Source organism: Tripterygium wilfordii, chromosome 13 (assembly GCF_013401445.1).
Source record: "Tripterygium wilfordii isolate XIE 37 chromosome 13, ASM1340144v1, whole genome shotgun sequence".
In the NCBI taxonomy this organism is placed as follows: domain Eukaryota; kingdom Viridiplantae; phylum Streptophyta; class Magnoliopsida; order Celastrales; family Celastraceae; genus Tripterygium; species Tripterygium wilfordii.
In genome coordinates this window covers 9,311,383-9,331,612 of record NC_052244.1, presented here as the reverse complement: position 1 = coordinate 9,331,612, position 20,230 = coordinate 9,311,383, and the positions used below count along the sequence as shown (strand labels likewise).

General features: G+C 34.9%; 1 protein-coding gene across 1 annotated transcript; it reads left to right on the top strand.

The window, feature by feature from the left end:
* The first annotated feature begins 215 nt into the window (after window positions 1–215).
* On the top strand, window positions 216–2,265 carry LOC120012181 (probable carboxylesterase 120). Its single transcript, XM_038863486.1, has 4 exons — window positions 216–312; window positions 713–1,568; window positions 1,649–2,143; window positions 2,176–2,265. Exons 2-3 carry the CDS (start codon window positions 1,049–1,051, stop codon window positions 2,137–2,139), a joined length of 1,011 nt encoding a protein of 336 aa, XP_038719414.1. The 5' UTR covers window positions 216–312; window positions 713–1,048; the 3' UTR covers window positions 2,140–2,143; window positions 2,176–2,265.
* The last annotated feature ends 17,965 nt before the right edge of the window (window positions 2,266–20,230 follow it).

Genomic DNA, 20,230 nt, shown 5'->3' with positions numbered 1-20,230 from the left:
TACTCCATCAAACCCAGTGACAGTTGCTGCCAAAAGAAGACGACACAATGATTAAAGTGTCAAGCCACCGAAGCTACAGGAGTCGTCAAAACTACAGTAGAAAAGACAAAATAGTCAAAGCTACAGCAAAAGTTGGAAAAGTAAAAGCAAAAGCAAAATCAAATGATAATGTCGTGACCTCTCCATCTATATAAGGAGAAGGCATGTAATGGTTAAGGGAGGTCGGAAAAAACACTCTCTCTTAAAACTTAGGATAGTCGGATCAAAAGACATTCATTTTGAAGGTCCTTCAAGATAGTCCTCTCAAAGTAGGTTAGTACAAAATCTAAAGTTCAAGTTTACAAGTCCTTGAACTTCGAAAGTCTGTAAGTTTACATATATGCATTTAAATTCTGCTACCTCCTTCAAGGCTGGTTGAACCGCCTATGGATGGTTTTAAGTTTGGTTTATTTGTTTAAATTGTTTAAATATTGTTTAATTTATTTGTTTACCAAGTTTAGCTTTTAGATTCTTCATTTTATATATGCTTGCTTTAGATCTACTCTCCCCATATCTTTTACTTGCAATATAATTGTCGTTCGACCAACGACATTCTAGAAGAGGTTGTGACAGCAAACTTTTTAAAATTTGTTATTTTTTCATTCTATAAATAAATTATGTGTTGAGAATCATTTTCTAATGGAGAATCTTTGTACACCGTCAATTCTAACAGCCGACCATTTTGAGAGAGCCATCATCAGCCATACAAAAAATATCTTTTTTTTGTGTCCATTCAATAGCAACTAGTCTCGATCGACTTCTACACGACAAAAGGCCGGCATGTCACCTCGTCCCATGCACCATTAATGTCTATTTCCTTGTCTATGACAATTAGAAAATGGTCCTTGATTGATATCCACTTGTGAAAACACCAAATTGAGTGTCCAAACCTACCACGTAATGTTGATGGCCCACAAGCAATAAATTAGATTACAGTCTTCCCTCTCCATATATACAGACCTTTGTAAGATAAGAGATGATCAAGTTTCTCAGTTGAAAATTCTTTATAATGTCCGATCAATTAGCGCCGTTCATCCCTGATCCGATGACCGATCCATACGACTTCTTGGACCTGATACACCACCATGACGGCACAATCACAAGAAAAAAACCCAGCAGATTTCCAATAGCGTCAATCATACCTGATCTTAGCTACCCAGCTCCGGTTCTCTCCAAAGACATCCCGATCAACCAATCAAATAATACTTGGGCTCGTCTATATCTTCCTCGACATGCGCTCGAGTCTTCCTCCACAAATGCTCTACTCCCTCTCATTATATACTACCCTGGTGGAGGGTTTGTTATATCCAGTACGGCTACCTCCATAATTTATAACTTTTGTTCCAATCTTGCATTACGACTCTCTGTTGTTGTCGTCTCTATCAACTACCGTGTTGGACCCGAGCATCTCCTCCCAGCAGCGTACGATGATGCAATCGAAGCGTTGCAGTGGATAAAATTCACGGAGGATTCTTGGGTGAGAGACCATGCTGATCTTACTAATTGCTTCATCATGGGTGGCAGTGCTGGTATGTACTAACATTTTTTTTTAAAATAATCCAGTGGTAGTCTACTTTAATTTTATTACTTAAGCAATGTTTAATTTTAGGAGGGAACATAGCATACCATGTCGGTTTACGTGTGGCGGCAGAAGACGTAGATAATTTCAAGCCATTGAAGATTAAGGGCTTGATATTGCATTATCCGTTTTTTGGCGGGTCCGAAAGAACTGAATCTGAGTTAAGAAAAGAAAACAACCTCCTTTTTCCTCTTACACTAAGTGATGTGATGTGGAAGCACTCTTTGCCAATTGGAGCTAATCGTGATCATGAGTACTGTAATCCAATGGTAATGGATAGGTCAAAACTATTCGACAAGATGAAACTTTTGGGTTGGAAGATATTGGTAGCTACTGGCGACAGGGATACCGGAATAGATCGTCAGATTGGACTGGTAATGATGATGAAAGAAAAAGGTGTAAAAGTGGAGAGTAGAATTCTTGAAGGAGATTATCATGGTGGGGATTATCTAGAATCCAATAAGTTGGATTCACTATTTGTAGCCTTAAAGAATTTCATATTCTCAGAGTTTATTGAATAAGAAAATTCATATTCTCAGAGTATATAGAATAAGAAAATACATAGTTAGGATGCGTCAAGTGTATGTTGTTAAAGATAAGCTAGATAACAATATGTTGTGAAATCAATGGAATAACAGCAGTCCAGAAAATAATATGAGCAATCAATCTAGTAGTTGCAAGCAATCCCAAACAAATCAAGCAAAAAATAGAATATTCACAGGAAATAAAGAACGCACAAAATTACCCTAGTTCGTCCTCAATACGAGAACTTACGTCCAACAATCGTCCACTATGATCTTCTTGAGTGATTACAAGAACAAGATTACAAGTTTGGAGCCTATGAAACAAGTCTCTATCTCTTTTTCTCTCAGTTTTTCCCGTAACCTAAAACAAGGACTACTGAAACTGCTGTCTCGGGACAACATTTATTGTTGCAGGGCCCAAAAAACACTCCCGTAGCCTCTTAACGCGTTTCAGAAAGACCTGTGTTGACACCTTGCCCAGAAACAGACCTGTAGCTTATTTTAACCCACATCTCACAAATCTCCACCTTGGCAGCAAAATGAGCCACCAACAACAGAAAAAGCACCAGATCATATAACAATAACTGACGGATCGAGTTTAACACAAGAGGAGGGGGTGAATTGTGTCCCCAAATTCCAATTGGAATCCCTTTTTAAATTTAAACAAATTAATGACAATTAACACATAGCACACAAATTTGGACTCTAATGATTATCCTAATCAATATTCAATCCAATGCAAGATGTGATACAATATAGTGAATGACCAAATATCAAATAATCAAGATTTGCACAAAACAGATTTTCAAACAACACACAGCGCACAGATTTTCAAACAACACACTGCGCACAGATTTTTCAACTCAGGTTTCACCTATCAAATGATGTCGAAATGCAACAAAATTTTATATGCAATGTCACAACACCTTAATAAACACTATATCAAAATTTCAGATCAAAATTCAAAGTTTAAGTAAGTCTACGAATCTCGGACAGATTAGGGTTTTGAAAATCCTGCAGTTTGAGACAAGTAGTAAATATAAACAAGTAAACAAAGAAATCAACACAGCGATTTATAGTAGTTCGGAGACCCTTCTCCTACGTCTACTACCTAGATTCACCAACCTAGGATTTTCCCAACTCCACTAAGGTTTGGTTTTAAGAGACCCACAAAACTCCTTACACCAAGGGTTTCTAAGAACTCCCTCAAACTTCAATGTTTACAATTTCCCTTAACAAAGGGAATTTCTCAATGGGATTTTCAGCCAAGGTTCTCACAGGTTACCTCAAAGGTATTTGGTGTGGAACTCTTAAGATTACAGCAACACTCTCAAAGATAGGATTTTAAGAACAAGAGAGGTTTAGAGTGTAAGTAAACAAAGCCTAAAGGATATAGGAACTTCCCTTTTGCAAAAGCAAGAGTAGTGAGAAGTCCTTGATTGTAGAGGCTTGTATTGGAGAAGATTGTTGTAGCAAATAGCAAGAAAGCTTGATGATTGATGAACTTGATAGCAAGAGGTTTCTCTCAAGGATAATTTTCAATTTGCTTCTCCAAGTTGTATGAAAGGGAAGATCCTCTTTTAAAGGCAATTCTCTCCTATGCTTGCAGCCATTGGATCAAACTTCAAGAGTTGATCTCTACCATCCATTGCAGCTCCTAATCTTGGTCATTGATGATTTGAGCAAACAAATCTCCACCATAGAGCATATAGACGTTGCACATGCTCCTTTTTTAAGTCAAAAATTGCAAGCAAGAAAGTTGTCTTATGCACAACCATTTGATCAATGTATGTCTTCAAATCTTGACCATTCAAACTCTCTTTAATTCTCAACCATGGATGTAGATTGTACTATGCCATCTTGTCCCTTCATTTTGAATCAAAGACTTCAAAAGTGATCTCTTAGTCAAGGATCTTGTTTGATTGCACCAACCTAACTTTCTTGGTAGCACATGTCTTGAGTGAAAATGTCAAACAAGAATATATCACTAATGATAGAGAGGACAAGGTTTGTCCCACATGTTTGAAAAGAGTTGTATCTCCATGAAGACCACAACCAATAGCCTCAATGTTGGATTCATTCAACTTGATTAAATGCCTTAGTGGAAAGTTGACAAATATAGGATTTTTCATAGTTTCCTAGAGCTCCAAGCTCATTCTTAGAAACAGGAATTCGACCACTCTTGAACATACTGAATTCTGAGCCATATGAGACCACAATGATGATTAACCTACAAGGAAATAGGAGGTAGAACTCCCCAATTGCATGTAAACTCAAAGAGCTTCATATAGAGCGCATAGGTTAATTACATTAGAAAAACAACCCAGAAAATTCATATTACTGCATGATAAATCATTTTATATGTATTAGAATGTTCATGTAAAATTTCATAACAATCGGAAATCGTTTGGTCACTCAACCAAGCAATTAGATCACTAATAGTGAAACCGATAAATTGTAAGTGTAAATTCAAAGTCATTTTACAAACTCAGTGTAAATGACCTTTTCTCTTGAACTTTACTAAATCAAATATGTTCATAGTGATGAAACTAAGATGCACACGAAATTTCATTTAAATCGGAGTTCATTTGGTTCACCACGTTCACAAAGAACACATATGCACAAAATTAGGTAAAACCTAGTTTTGGCGGAATTTAAGCATATGACCAAATATATATGTGATGCACTTAATTTCTCATGATTATAGTCCTAGAACATATATTAAACCTTCATGTGCATGTGGTTCAAGTTTCAAGTCATTTGGACCTAAGTTGGTTAAGATATGATAATTGGAAAATTGATGCTCTAACTTAGTCCATGCATGTTTGTTTTCAAAACTTAATTTCCAGCACTATCTCAAAAATATATAGTCATTTAAATTCCATTCATATAAATCAAATATTGCTTTAATGTTTCATTATCATTTATAAATGATTTAGTATCATCAAAATTAGACATATAGGACCATAGGTCCAACAATCTCCCCCTTTTTGATGATTACAAAACATGCATGATATAAATGTTTATTTGATTGTAATTGAATTTAATATCAATTCAAAGTGCATTAAAAAGTTTAATGATATCAATTTAAAACAATTTTGAAACTCATATACAACTTTAGTTAAGTAAGCTTAGCTCCCCCTCACTTTAACATCTATTCTCTCCCAATCATGGCATATACACTCCCCCTTAAGTTATGCCTATATATGCATTTTGGCAAATGATTTTAATGCAATTTATCATCATGTCTCTCCCCCTTTTTGTAATAATTCAAAAAGTGAAGAACTAAGGGGTTGATGCAAGTTTTGTAAAAGATTTATAAGCATTTTTGAGATTTTATCACAAAAGTGATTTAAGACCATAAACATGCTTCAAATAATATCAAAAATAGTTCTCATCAACAAATAGTCATGGCAACACACCAATTGAACTAATAGAACCTGAGTAACCCAATTTGGAGCCTATCACACTAAGTGACCCATGGCCTCCTAATGACACTAGGTTACTCCCCCTTCAATCATGCATACCAATTTATACATTTAGCTTATAAGCACATATCACCAAGAAAATATAATAAGTATTCAAGTTCAAACTTGGGATATCAATCAAACAAGGATATGCATTCAAGTAATATGCACTCAAGGTGCTTCACACAAACCCAATGCATTTCTTAGTTTTATGAATCTATCCTTAGCTAAAGGCTTAGTGAACAAATCGGCAATATTATGTTCCCCTTCTACATGTTCAAGCACAATGTTCTTTTTAGCAACATGATCTCTAATGAAATGATGTCTAATGTCTATATGCTTAGCTTTACCATGATATCTAGGATTCTTAGACAAATGTATGGCACTTATGTTATCACAAAGAATTGGAATGTTTGAAAATTCCATATTAAAATCAAGCATTTGTTGTTTAATACAAAACAATTGGCAAGTACAACTACCAATAGCCATATATTCGGCTTCGGTAGTGCTCAAAGCAACACATGTTTGCTTCTTGGAGAACCAAGATATGAGCATATTTCCTAGGTATTGACAAGTACCACTAGTACTTTTCCAATTTATTTTGCAACCCGCAAAGTCGGCATCTACAAATGAATGCAAGTCAAATGAAGATTTCTTATCATACCACAACCCTAGGGAAGGTGTGTCCTTTAAGTACCTAAGAATCTTCTTTATGGCCATGAGATGTGTTTGCTTAGGATTAGATTGAAATCTTGCACACATGCAAACACTAAACATAATATCGGGCCTAGATGCGGTCAAGTAAAGTAAACTACCAATCATTGACCTATATCTCTTTTGATCAACATCATTACCATCTAGGTCGGGTTCTAATTTGGTTCCCACTCCCATAGGTGTGGATGAACCTTTAGAAATATCCATGCCAAACCTTTTTAATATCTCATTTGTATACTTAGTTTGACTAATGTGAGTGCCAAGTGGGGTTTGTTTAATTTGTAAACCTAGAAAGTAGGTCAACTCACCCATCATACTCATTTCAAATTCATTCTTCATGCATAATGCAAAATCTTCACACATAGATTCTAATGTAGCACCAAACACAATATCATCAACATATATTTGCACAATTAGCATATCAAGACCTTTGTATTTAATAAACAAATTATCATCAATACTACCACATTGAAAACCATTTTCAAGCAAGAACTTAGACAATCTTTCATACCAAGCTCTAGGAGCTTGTTTTAAACCATATAAAGCCTTGTCTATTTTGTAAACATGGTTTGGAAATTTCTTCCTTTCAAATCCGGGAGGTTGTTTAACATAAACTTCCTCATTTATCACACCATTTAAAAATGCACTTTTCACATCCATTTGAAAAAGTTTGATATTTTTGTAACATGCAAATGCAAGCAATAATCTAATAGCCTCTAACCTTGCAATCGATGCAAAGGTTTCATCAAAGTCAATGCCCTCTTCTTGGCAATATCCTTGGGCCACTAATCTAGCTTTGTTCCTAGTTACATTACCATTTTCATCCATCTTATTCCTACAGACCCATTTTGTTCCTATAATGGTGTGGTGTTTAAGTTTAGGACAAAGAGTCCAAACCTTACTTCTCTCAAATTGTTCTAACTCCTCTTGCATGGCATACACCCAATCATCATCATGCAAAGCATCACGTACATTTTTAGGCTCTACTAAAGAAAGCATGGCAAAAGAGTTTAAAGGATTAGAATTGACCGTAGAGTCCCTTTTGGCTCTTAGTTGCCTTCCTTGATGCAAGTCTCCAATAATTAGTTCTTTTGGATGAGACTTCATCACCTTGTATTTGTGAACACCCGGTTGTTCCATAGCATTTTCAGCTTCATTTTGTTCTTCATTTCCCTCGGGTTCACCTTCACTTTCTTCATTTGGTGGAGTTTCTTCATTTGAGATATTCATCTCCCTTAAGTTCTCCACCAAAGGGACATCATCTTCATCTTCTTCTAGCAATTGTACTCCATGTGTACCTTCATTTTTGTGCTTCAAAGGATGTTCCAAATCTGAAAATTTATTTTCTACACGCACATTTGGAGCAAGTGTGGTCATATCATCGAATTTAACATTTACACTTTCTTCCACAATTTTAGTTCTAGAGTTAAATACTCTATATGCTTTAGATGATGATGAATATCCTAAAAATATTCCAATGTCACTCTTTGCATCAAATTTATCCAAATTGTCTTTGGTATTTAAAATAAAACATTTAGCACCAAAAACCTTAAAGTAATCTACTTTAGGTTTCTTGCCATACAAGAGTTCATAAGGAGTTTTCTTTAATCCTTTTCTAATGCTAAGTCTATTACTCACATAACATGCATTACTGGTAGTTTCGGCCCAAAAATATTTAGGAAGATTATATTCTAGAAGCATGGTTCTTCCTAGTTCTTGTAAAGTTCTATTCTTCCTTTCTACAACCCCATTTTGTTGAGGTGTCCTAGGAGCACTAAACTCGTGTTTAATACCAAAAGAAGCACACAAAGAATCAAAATTAGCATTTTCAAATTCACCTCCATGGTCACTTCTAATTTTTGAAACCTTTAAGTTATGCTCATTTTGCAATCTCCTAAGTAAGTTTTCAAAAGCATGCAATGCATCACTTTTATGCACAAGAAACAAACACCATGTAAATCTAGTATAATCATCCACAATAACAAATGCATTGTATTTTCCACCTAGACTCCTAACTCTACTAGGACCAAATAAATCCATATGTAACAATTCTAGAGGCCTAGAAGTACTAATATCAAGTTTAGGCTTAAAAGACTCTTTAGTTTGTTTACCTCTAACACAAACATCACAAACATGTTCAACATTGAAATTTAACTTAGGCAATCCTCTAATAAGTTCATTGGCACACAACTTTTTCAATGTAGACATTCCGATATGACCTAATCTTCTATGCCAATGCAAAGCATCATCATTCTTAGCAAGCAAGCAAGATATTTTAGAATTTTTCATAGCATCAAAATGCATTATATACATATCACCACTTCTACTTCCTAATTTCACAACATTACCATAAAAATCAAACACATAACATTTATCATTTTTGAAAAGAATATCAAAGCCTTTATCGGCTAAATGACTAACACTCAATAAATTAAAAGATAAATTTTCAACCAATCTTACTTCACTAAGGGAGAAAGAAGAGTTACCTATGGATCCCAAGCCTAGGATCTTACCTTTGACCTTGTCTCCAAAGGTCACAAATCCTCCATTCTTCTTTGCTTCAAAGGATGTGAATAATGAAGCATCTCCCGTCATGTGTCTAGAACAACCACTATCCAAATACCATTTGCATGACTCGGATTTGAATTTTAAGCACACCTAGATAAACACATGTTTAATATACCTTAGGTATCCAAACTTTGGATCCTTTGGGGTTAGTAGCAATAAAGGCATATGCATCAATTTTGAAAGTTCTCATCACATATGCTTTCTTTTCAAAGTCATTCAACCTTTTAGGCACCCAAACCTTCTTCACATAAACTTTCCTCTTCCTAGGTGTAGTTCCCTTAGGAACATTAGCCTTACCCTTGGGGTAGGTACCATTTTTGTTCACGTTGACCGTGGCCTCCTTAGCCTCTAGGGTGTTCTTAAGTTTCATAGGATCATATCCTAATCCACTCTTGTCAAGATAATGTCTTTGAGATGCAAGAAGTTCATCCAATTTAGAAGAACTCATAGAAAATTTTGAAAATTGTTTTTCAAGCATATTGTATTTCTCATTGGCCATATCAAGCTCTTTTTGTAGAGAAGAAGAGTTAGGCATAATAATGCACTCATGATCATCCCATGTATCCAACTCACCTTCTAGCTCATGAATCCTAGCATGCAAAGCATCTAAGTCATGTGAATTGCTAAATGATGCAATGTTACTAGAATTAACACGTGTTTTCAATTGATCTTTTAAATCCTCATTTTCTTGAACTAATGCATCAAGTGAAAAACATACATCATCATATTTAGATTTCAAATCACAACACTCATTTAGATGCATTTTTTCTACTTTAGAAAGTCTACTAACTTCTTTCTTAGAATGCTTGTGTTTATGCATCAATTTCTCATAAGCAATATAAAGTTCATCATAAACACAAGAGAGCTCATCATAAGAAGGTTTAGAAGATGTTACCATCTCATCCGAATTTGATGAGGACACTTCCTCTTCCTCATTTGCCATGAGACACAAGTTGGCTTGGAGTTCCTCTTCACTATCACTTGAAGATGATGATGAAGAATCATCCCAAATGGCCTTGAATGCCTTCTTCTCCTTCTTCCCTTTTTCCTTCTTCTTCTCTTTCTCTCTATATTCCTTATGCTTCTTCTTTTGAAGCTTAGGGCAATCGGCCATAAAGTGACCTACTTTGCCACACTTAAAGCAAGTACTCTTTTCTTTCTCTTTCTCCTCTCTCTTTTCTTTAAAAGCCTTTCTATTCTTGAATCCTCCACGTTTGTTCATCATCAAGAACTTCTTGAAATGCTTAGCTAATAGGGCTGCCCCTATTTCACTATCATCATCACTAGAATCCGAACTAGTGTCACTATTGATCCTAAGAGCTAAGCCATTTTTCTTAGGTGGTGCATCTTCCTCATCTAATCTTGACATCTCCAACTCATGTGTCATTAGACTTCCTATTAATTCCTCTATCTTAAGCTTCCTAAGGTCTTTAGCCTCTTTAATGGCTACTACCTTATCTTTCCAAATCCTAGGTAAACTCCTAAGGATCTTTTGGACCTTATCAACTTCCTCATATGGTTTGTTCAAGGCTTCTAATTCATTACATATGCAAGTAAGTCTAGAAAACATCTCTCTAATGCTCTCACCCTTCTTCATTCTAAAGGTCTCAAACTCGGTGACTAGCATGTTTATCTTAGAGTCCTTCACTTGACTTGTTCCTTCATGCTTCAATTCTAACATATCCCAAATCTCCTTTGCACTCTTACATTGAGCTGTGTAATCAAACTCACTCCTAATAAGTGCAATGTGCAAAGTGTTGATTGCCTTATTATTTAGGCTAAGTAATCTCTTATCTTCCTTAGTAAACTCACTCTTTTCCTTATCTACCATCTCATCACCCAAAAGTTTCTTACGAACATAAGGACCATTCTCTACAACTTCCCACAAATCATAATCAATGGAATTTATAAAAAATTTCATCCTATTTTTCCAAAAACGGTATTGCAAGCCATTGAAAAATGGTGGTCTATTCATGGATAGGCCTTCGGCCTCACCATAAGAATTAATATTTGCCATAAATATGCCAAATAGGATATAACTCCTAGTTTTAGCTAACCTGTTCCGATACCAATTGACGGATCGAGTTTAACACAAGAGGGGGGGTGAATTGTGTCCCCAAATTCCAATTGGAATCCCTTTTTAAATTTAAACAAATTAATGACAATTAACACATAGCACACAAATTTGGACTCTAATGATTATCCTAATCAATATTCAATCCAATGCAAGATGTGATACAATATAGTGAATGACCAAATATCAAATAATCAAGATTTGCACAAAACAGATTTTCAAACAACACACTGCGCACAGATTTTTCAACTCAGGTTTCACCTATCAAATGATGTCGAAATGCAACAAAATTTTATATGCAATGTCACAACACCTTAATAAACACTATATCAAAATTTCAGATCAAAATTCAAAGTTTAAGTAAGTCTGCTAATCTCGGACAGATTAGGGTTTTGAAAATCCTGCAGTTTGAAACAAGTAGTAAATATAAACAAGTAAACAAAGAAATCAACACAGGGATTTATAATAGTTCGGAGACCCTTCTCCTACGTCTAATACCTAGATTCACCAACCTAGGATTTTCCCAACTCCACTAAGGTGTGGTTTTAAGAGACCCACAAAACTCCTTACACCAAGGGTTTCTAAGAACTCCCTCAAACTTCAATGTTTACAATTTCCCTTAACAAAGGGAATTTCTCAATGGGATTTTCAGCCAAGGTTCTCACAGGTTACTGTTGGACAGGAATTTTATTCTAGGGTATAAAGAACACTGTCTATTCCATCTTCAACAGATCCAAGTTGTACTGTGATCTCAGTGATTGCTTCGTGCAATTTATCTGGGTCATGAGTACTTGCTTGTCTGCCTCATGACATATATCGAACACCTTGTATGGCATACCTTGAAACCATAAGTTGCCTTTTGTAGTCTTGAACTTTGTCGGTTGCTTTTTTAAGTCTCCTTTTGGTTTCCATCAAAGCTTCTTGTAGAGATTCGATGGTTTTCTGGGGATCGTCCTCGTATACGTCTTCCCTTATAGGGGAGAGGTTGAATATGGGATCATCTCCACCTTCTTCTTCTTTAGAAGTAGAACCTTCATCAGTTTTAGACTTTTTTGCAGGTGGAGAGTTAGGAGTATCCATCCTTGAAGATTTCTTGAGGAAGATATTGGTTTATGCTGATTCTTACTTTTGAATATTTATACGAATGGAATATGAAGAGATTGTTGGACCAAGACTTAGTGTCTAGTCAACATTGTGTTTTTGATGATTGTGTATGATTGTACACTAAAATGTGTGTGAGCATGTTTGACTTGAACATATCCTAAAATGCTAGAAAACATGCTTAAATGGTTATTTGGTTAATTGTTTAATATCTTAATTGTGCATATACAAATGAAGGCTTATGTATATCTCTATGTGAATTTGGTATCTATATATTTTTGAGATAGTGCTGGAAATTAAGTTTTGGAAACAAACATACATGGACTAAGTTACGGCATTAATCTTCTAATGATCATAATTTATCTTACTTAGGTCCAAATGACTTGAAACTTGAACCACATGCACATGAAGGTCTAATATATGTTCTAGGACTATAATCATGATAAATTAAGTGCATCACATATATATTTGGTCATATGCTTAATTTCCGCCAAAACTAGGTTTTACTTAATTTTGTGCATATGTGTTCTTTGTGAACGTGGTGAACCAAATGAACTCCGATTTAAATGAAATTTCGTGTGCATCTTAGTTTTATCACTATGAACATATTTGACCTAGTAAAGTTTAAGAGAAAAGGTCATTTACACTGAGTTTGCAAAATGACATTGAATTTACACTTAGAATTCATCGGTTTCACTATTAGTGACTTATTTGCTTGGTTGAGTGACCAAACGATTTCCGATTGTTATGAAATTTTTTATGGACATTCTAATATATATAAAATGATTTATCATGCAGTAATATGAATTTTCTGGGTTTTTTTTCTAATGTAATTAACCTATGCGCTCTATATGAAGCTCTTTGAGCTTACATGCAATTGGGGAGTTCTACCTCCTATTTCTTTGTAGGTTAATCATCATGAGGATGTTATATCACTCAGAATTCAGTTTGCTCAAGTGAATTGAAGTCCGGTTTTCAAGTATGAGCTTGGATCTCTAGAAAACCAAGAAAAACCTATGTTCATCAACCTTCCACTAAGGCATTTTGATTGATGATTGGAATTAGCCTTAGGGCTGTATAATATGGATATATTGATGCTGCCAAATTCAGAGTTTGAAGTCAAGATTGGAGGGACATATTTGGTCACGTGAAGGATCTCTTATCTTCATCAAACAAGATCTTGCACATGCTTGCTTTATTGAGGTCAATGATCAGATTTTTGTGAGAAGACAATTGATGAAGCTAAAAGACAAATGCAATGGTTGAAATTTGTAAGAGATGAGAAAGTATATTTTGCAACTAGACAAGACTTAGATTATGAAGATATTCTTGAAGACTACAAGCTCCAATGGTACACTAATCTATGGCTGAGATTGAATTGTTTTGAATTATGAATGGATCAGATTACAACAAGACTTGAAGGGTTAAGATGACCATTTAAAAGGTGAATCCAATGGTTGTGCATAAGACCATATTTTTGCTTGCAATTTTTGACTTAAAAGATCTTACTTGATTTTTGGAGTCAAAGATGGTTGCAAGTTGCTACACATTTTGTAGGAAATCATTGAAGATACCAAGGCCAAGATTTGGTGTAAGTTTGATCAAATGGTCAAAGATGACAAAATTGTTGGAGATACCAAGGTCAAGATTTGGTGCAAGTTTGATCAAATTGTCAAAGATGGCTGCAAGTGCACATGACAACTCAAATCTTGGAAAGCTAGACTTGGAAAATGATGCAAGTGCAACGGCTACATATTGCAAGGTTGAGATTTAATGATCTATTCATTCAATGGCCAAGATTTGCACATGTAATTGAAGGTCGAGATTTGAAGATAGAAAAAGATCCAATGGTGGAAATCACAAGAGCTTGGTAAATTATAAAGAGGGGTTCTTCCTCATTCCAACTTGGAGAAGCCAAAATTACATTGAAGAAATTCTTGCTCTCAAAACTTTCAAGCTAGTTTGTGCCATTGAATCCAAGCTTCTACCCAAGCCACTCTAAAGGCTTCCTCACTATTTTGCTTTTGCAAAGAGGGAGTGCTTCTCATTTGGCTTCTTATTTTCAGATTCGAAAATCCTCATTATTCTTCATTTTCTATCCAACCCGTGAGGTGATATTGTGATTCTTGAGTGTTCCTCAACCCCATTTGCTTAGTGCAAACCTTGAGTGAACCATTTATACCGAACACTTGTAAAAGTCCCTTCATTGGGCAAAAACCTTGTTGAGGTTGAGTTTAAGGGAGTGCTTGAAACCCTTGGTTGTAAAGTTTGAAGATTATCTTGAAATCTTCAGTTTTAAGGGTGACCTAAAAACCCTTGTGAGTTTTGTGGAGCTCTTGAGAAAACCACATCCTTAGTGGAGTTTGGAAAATCCTAGGTTGGTGAACCTAGGTAGTAGATGTAGGAGAAGAGTCTCCGAACTACTATAAATTACTGTGTGGACTTTCTTGATTGCATTGCTTGCTTGTTGATTGATTAAGTGTTTTGATTGCAGAATTTTCTGAACCACTAGTCTGTCCGTGCACTATTCACATAGCTAAACTTTGAATTTTAATCTGAATTTTTGATATAGTATTCATTAGGGTGTTGTGATACTGCATACCAAATTTCATTGAATTCTGACTTGATTTGCTAGGTGAAATTTGAGTTGTAAAATCTGTGCGCAGTGTGTTGTTTAAAAAATCTCTTTTTGCAATTCCTTGATTATTTGATAATTGATCATTCACCATATTGTATCACATCTTGCATTGAAATGAATATTGATTAAGATAATCATTAGAGTCCAAATTTGTGTGCTAATTGTTAATTGACATTGATTTCCTTTTAAATTATAAAAAGAGATTCCTATCGGAATTTGGGGACACAATTCACCCCCCCCTCTTGTGTTAAGTACGATCCAACAGTTACCTCAAAGGTATTTGGTGTGGAACTCTCAAGATTACAGCAACACTCTCAAAGATAGGATTTTAAGAACAAGAGAGGTTTAGATTGTAAGTAAACAAAGCCTAAAAGATATATGAACTTCCCTTTTGCAAAAGCAAGAGTAGTGAGAAGTCCTTGATTGTAGAGGCTTGTATTGGAGAAGATTGTTGTAGCAAATAGCAAGAAAGCTTGATGATTGATGAACTTGATAGCAAGAGGTTTCTCTCAAGGATAATTTTCAATTTGCTTCTCCAAGTTGTATGAAAGTGAAGATCCTCTTTTAAAGGCAATTCTCTCCTATGCTTGCAGTCATTGGATCAAACTTCAAGAGTTGATCTCTACCATCCATTGCAGCTCCTAATCTTGGTCATTGATGATTTGAGCAAACAAATCTCCACCATAGAGCATATAGACGTTGCACATGCTCCTTTTTTAAGTCAAAAATTGCAAGCAAGCAAGAAAGTTGTCTTATGCACAACCATTTGATCAATGTATGTCTTCAAATCTTGACCGTTCAAACTCTCTTTAATTCTCAACCATGGATGTAGATTGTACTATGCCATCTTGTCCCTTCATTTTGAATCAAAGACTTCAAAAGTGATATCTTAGTCAAGGATCTTGTTTGATTGCACCAACTTAACTTTCTTGGTAGCACATGTCTTGAGTGAAAATGTCAAACAAGAATATATCACTAATGATAGAGAGGACAAGGTTTCTCCCACATGTTTGAAAAGAGTTGAATTCTGACTTGATTTGCTAGGTGAAATTTGAGTTGTAAAATCTGTGCGCAGTGTGTTGTTTAAAAAATCTGTTTTTGCAATTCCTTGATTATTTGATAATTGATCATTCACCATATTGTATCACATCTTGCATTGAAATGAATATTGATTAAGATAATCATTAGAGTCCAAATTTGTGTGCTAATTGTTAATTGACATTGATTTCCTTTTAAATTATAAAAAGAGATTCCTATCGGAATTTGGGGACACAATTCACCCCCCCCTCTTGTGTTAAGTACGATCCATCAATTGGTATCGGAGCAGGTTTGATAAAACATAGGATTAACACCCTTATTAGCATTTTTATGACTTACACAAATTTACATGTTGAGGCCGAAAGCCTTTCTATGGATATTCCACCTATCTTTGATGGTGACTATCCATTTTGGAAGAATAGAATGAGAATATTTATTAAATATAGAGGCATAGACGTATGGAGGGTAGTAAAGGATGGTCCTCATTGTCCTAGTAGGAGTAGAGGAGATGAATGGACAAATAAGGACATTGAATTAATGTGCTTAAATGTTTATGCTATTAATCTCTTTCATATCTCTCTTAGTAGGTGTGGACTTGACCACATTTCCGGATGTACAAATGCAAAGCAAATTTGGGAAATGATGGAAAGAAAGTATGAAAGGTCAAATGGCAATGTGTGCCTAGTGACCAAAGTGGAGGAGACCTCTAGTGATAAAGAGGAAGAAATCAAGGCCAACCTTTGCTTGGTGGCAAAGGAAGAAGAGTTATCATTCATTCCGGATGATATGGTAAATGATTCTACACTACCCACGTATGATGAATTGAGTAATGTGTATGATGAATTATGTGATGCTCATGGTGACTTAATTTCTAAATACAAGCATGCTACAAAAGAAATATCTAGGCTTGTGAAAATTGAGAAATCACATGTGGATGAGATTAATGACTTGAATGATAAGTATGTTGATCTAAATGCAAAGCATGATAATATATATTTATCTCTTGATGCTTTGATGAGAGAAAATGAAAATCTTAGAAATGAATTATCTATGCATGCTTCTAGTAGTAACATGGCAAATTGTAATACTTTAAAGATTCATGATTTGGATGCCTGCATGCTAGAGTGAATGAGTTAGAACAAGAGTTGAGAACATGGGATGAGCATGAATGTATAATTTTGAACAACTCTACTTCTTTGCAACTTGAGCTTGATGATGTGAAAGAAAAGTATAGGATGTTAGAAATTCAATTTTCTAAATTCTCTATGAGTTCATCAAAGCTTGATGAGTTGTTTGCCTCTCAAAGACACTACCTTGATAAGAGTGGACTTGGATTTGATCCTACGAAACTCAAAGAAACCTTGAGTAGTGTTAGTACCATAGCCAAGCCTTCAAAAGGCAAGGCCAAGCTAGCTCATCCCATGGGTGAGACTAGTACCTCTAGGGAAACTCATCCTAGACTAAGGAGAGTTCACCTAAGGAGGTTGTGGGTGCCAAAGGGTTTGTGTGATATTGATGTGAAAGCATATGTGAAGAATTCTTTTAATATTAATGTATATGCAATTGTGGCCACTAACCCTAAAGGATCCAAGGTTTGGATACCTAAAACGTCTTGATCACACTTTATTTAGATGTGCTATGCATTAGTTTGGGATACTAGGCTTTATTGATTTGTTTCTCTTTAAAAAAAAAAAAAAAAATTGAATGCTAGAACCTAAATGAAGGGGCTGCCCAAATATGATTTTTAATGATTGTCATTGAAAACGATTTTATTAGGTTATATGATGCTTGGATGTTGTATGAGAGTTATGCATTTATATTATTTTTTATTGAAAAAGATTGCAAATTAAGCATGAAATGCATGATATGTATGACAAAGGTTGAATATGAGGAAATCATTGAACAAATTATTTTTGTAATTTTTGTATGAAGAGAAAACCTAAAGTTATCCACTTTAGGAGTTTTAATTTAAAGATGCTTTTTCTTGAATACAAAAGAAAATCTGGAGAAGTTCGATGATAAAAGTGATATTTGTATTCTTCTTGATTACTTATCTCTTTCTAGTGCACACAATGCTTTTGATGCTAAGCCTAGAATGGTTAAGGAAAGTGTTTGTGTTAATTTTTATGATATAACCACACTTGAGGTCAATGTGCTTGTAGAGAAATAATTTTCAGATTTGAAGGACCTTGGACATCCCAAGGAGTTAATCTAAAATGGTACCCGTGGGGTACTTATCTTGGATGAGGATGCACCATTGGTGAAGAGCTCAAAAAAAGATGAAGATCTCAAATGATGAAGCAACACCAATTGGTGAGGAAAGTGTGCAACCCTTGGGGGAGCAACTTTAAATCAAGGAAAATATATTCAAAACATGGACAAGCACAAACACTCTAAGGAAGGAACAAATATTAAAGGAATATCATCAAGATGCTCAAACAAAAAGCTAGGAGGGTTTCGACGGTCATTTCTTAAACCTTTAAACTCCTTTGCATTATTTTTGTCAGATGCTTAACTTTAACTCAATTGCATTTGGAATGTTTGATTTTGGATGATATATGCTTTAGACATGATTAAATGATGATGATACGTGCATTGAGTTTGAATGAAGCATCATGGGTGCATATTTGCTTAATTGGTATCTCTTGTTGTTTTTAATTGGATTGGAATACATTGATGATATGTGGTATGCATATTTTCTCAAATATTCATTGGTATGCATGATTGAAGGGGGAGCATGTCCTAAGTCTAGAAATTCATGTTTTATCATTAATTGAAAAAGATAGAACGTATGTTAAGTTTCTTAAGTGAACTTGTTGCATCTCTATAATTTGGAAGCAATATGTGGAATACATGACTTCTAGTGTGCTTTTATTACTATTCATGAACGCATGTCTTTGATTGGTGTGAACTCCTCTCCCTATTCCCTCTTGATTGATTACATTATGGGGAAGAGATAATGATTAGAAAATATGCATTAAAATGACATATTCTAAATTGATATACTTTCATGCGATATTTAATATTCGAGCTTTTATTGACGAAACATATTTATCTTGTATCAAGCATGGTGCATCCTTAAACTAGTACTTGAACTGACATATGAAATGGTTTATAGACCAAAGTTTAAGGGGGAGTGCATTTGCCATGTTTTGGTGAGAAGTATGTATGCTACTATGCTTGAAGTGAGGGGGAGCTAATATGAACATTACTTTGTACTCGATATATAGCTCACTTCATTTGCATGATTGGAAACAATTAAGAATTTGAGTATAAAATGAGAATTTCAATTAAACCTTAAGATCTTTTTGATAATTACAAAAAGGGGGAGAAAGAATATAGTTTTTGGATAAAGATTGTAGTTCTTGGAAAAAATGGCACATCTGTAGAAAACTACATTGCACATTTTGGAATCATCAAAAAGGGGGAGATTGTTGGACAGGAATTTTATTCTAGGGTATAAAGAACACTGTCTATTCCATCTGCAACAGATCCAAGTTGTACTGTGATCTCAGTGATTGCTTCGTGCAATTTATCTGGGTCATGAGTACTTGCTTGTCTGCCCCATGACATATATCGAACACCTTGTATGGCATACCTTGAAACCATAAGTTGCCTTTTGTAGTCTTGAACTTTGTCGGTTGCTTTTTTAAGTCTCCTTTTGGTTTCCATCAAAGCTTCTTGTAGAGATTCGATGGTTTTCTGGGGATCGTCCTCGTATACGTCTTCCCTTATAGGGGAGAGGTTGAATCTGGGATCATCTCCACCTTCTTCTTCTTTAGAAGTAGAACCTTCATCAGTTTTAGACTTTTTTGCAGGTGGAGAGTTAGGAGTATCCATCCTTGAAGATTTCTTGAGGAAGATATTGGTTTATGCTGATTCTTACTTTTGAATATTTATACGAATGGAATATGAAGAGATTGTTGGACCAAGACTTAGTGTCTAGTCAACATTGTGTTTTTGATGATTGTGTATGATTGTATACTAAAATGTGTGTGAGCATGTTTGACTTGAACATATCCTAAAATGCTAGAAAACATGCTTAAATGGTTATTTGGTTAATTGTTTAATATCTTAATTGTGCATATACAAATGAAGGCTTATGTATATCTCTATGTGAATTTGGTATCTATATATTTTTGAGATAGTGCTGGAAATTAAGTTTTGGAAACAAACATACATGGACTAAGTTACGGCATTAATCTTCTAATGATCATAATTTATCTTACTTAGGTCCAAATGACTTGAAACTTGAACCACATGCACATGAAGGTCTAATATATGTTCTAGGACTATAATCATGATAAATTAAGTGCATCACATATATATTTGGTCATATGCTTAATTTCCGTCAAAACTAGGTTTTACTTAATTTTGTGCATATGTGTTCTTTGTGAACGTGGTGAACCAAATGAACTCCGATTTAAATGAAATTTCGTGTGCATCTTAGTTTTATCACTATGAACATATTTGACCTAGTAAAGTTTA

Excerpts from the sequence above, each read along its gene's own strand:
- LOC120012181 (XM_038863486.1), top strand. The coding sequence starts at position 1,049 with ATGTCCGATCAATTAGCGCCGTTCATCCCTGATCCGATGACCGATCCA. Across the intron at positions 1,569-1,648 it reads CATCATGGGTGGCAGTGCTG|GAGGGAACATAGCATACCAT; the intron begins GTATGTACTAAC and ends GTTTAATTTTAG.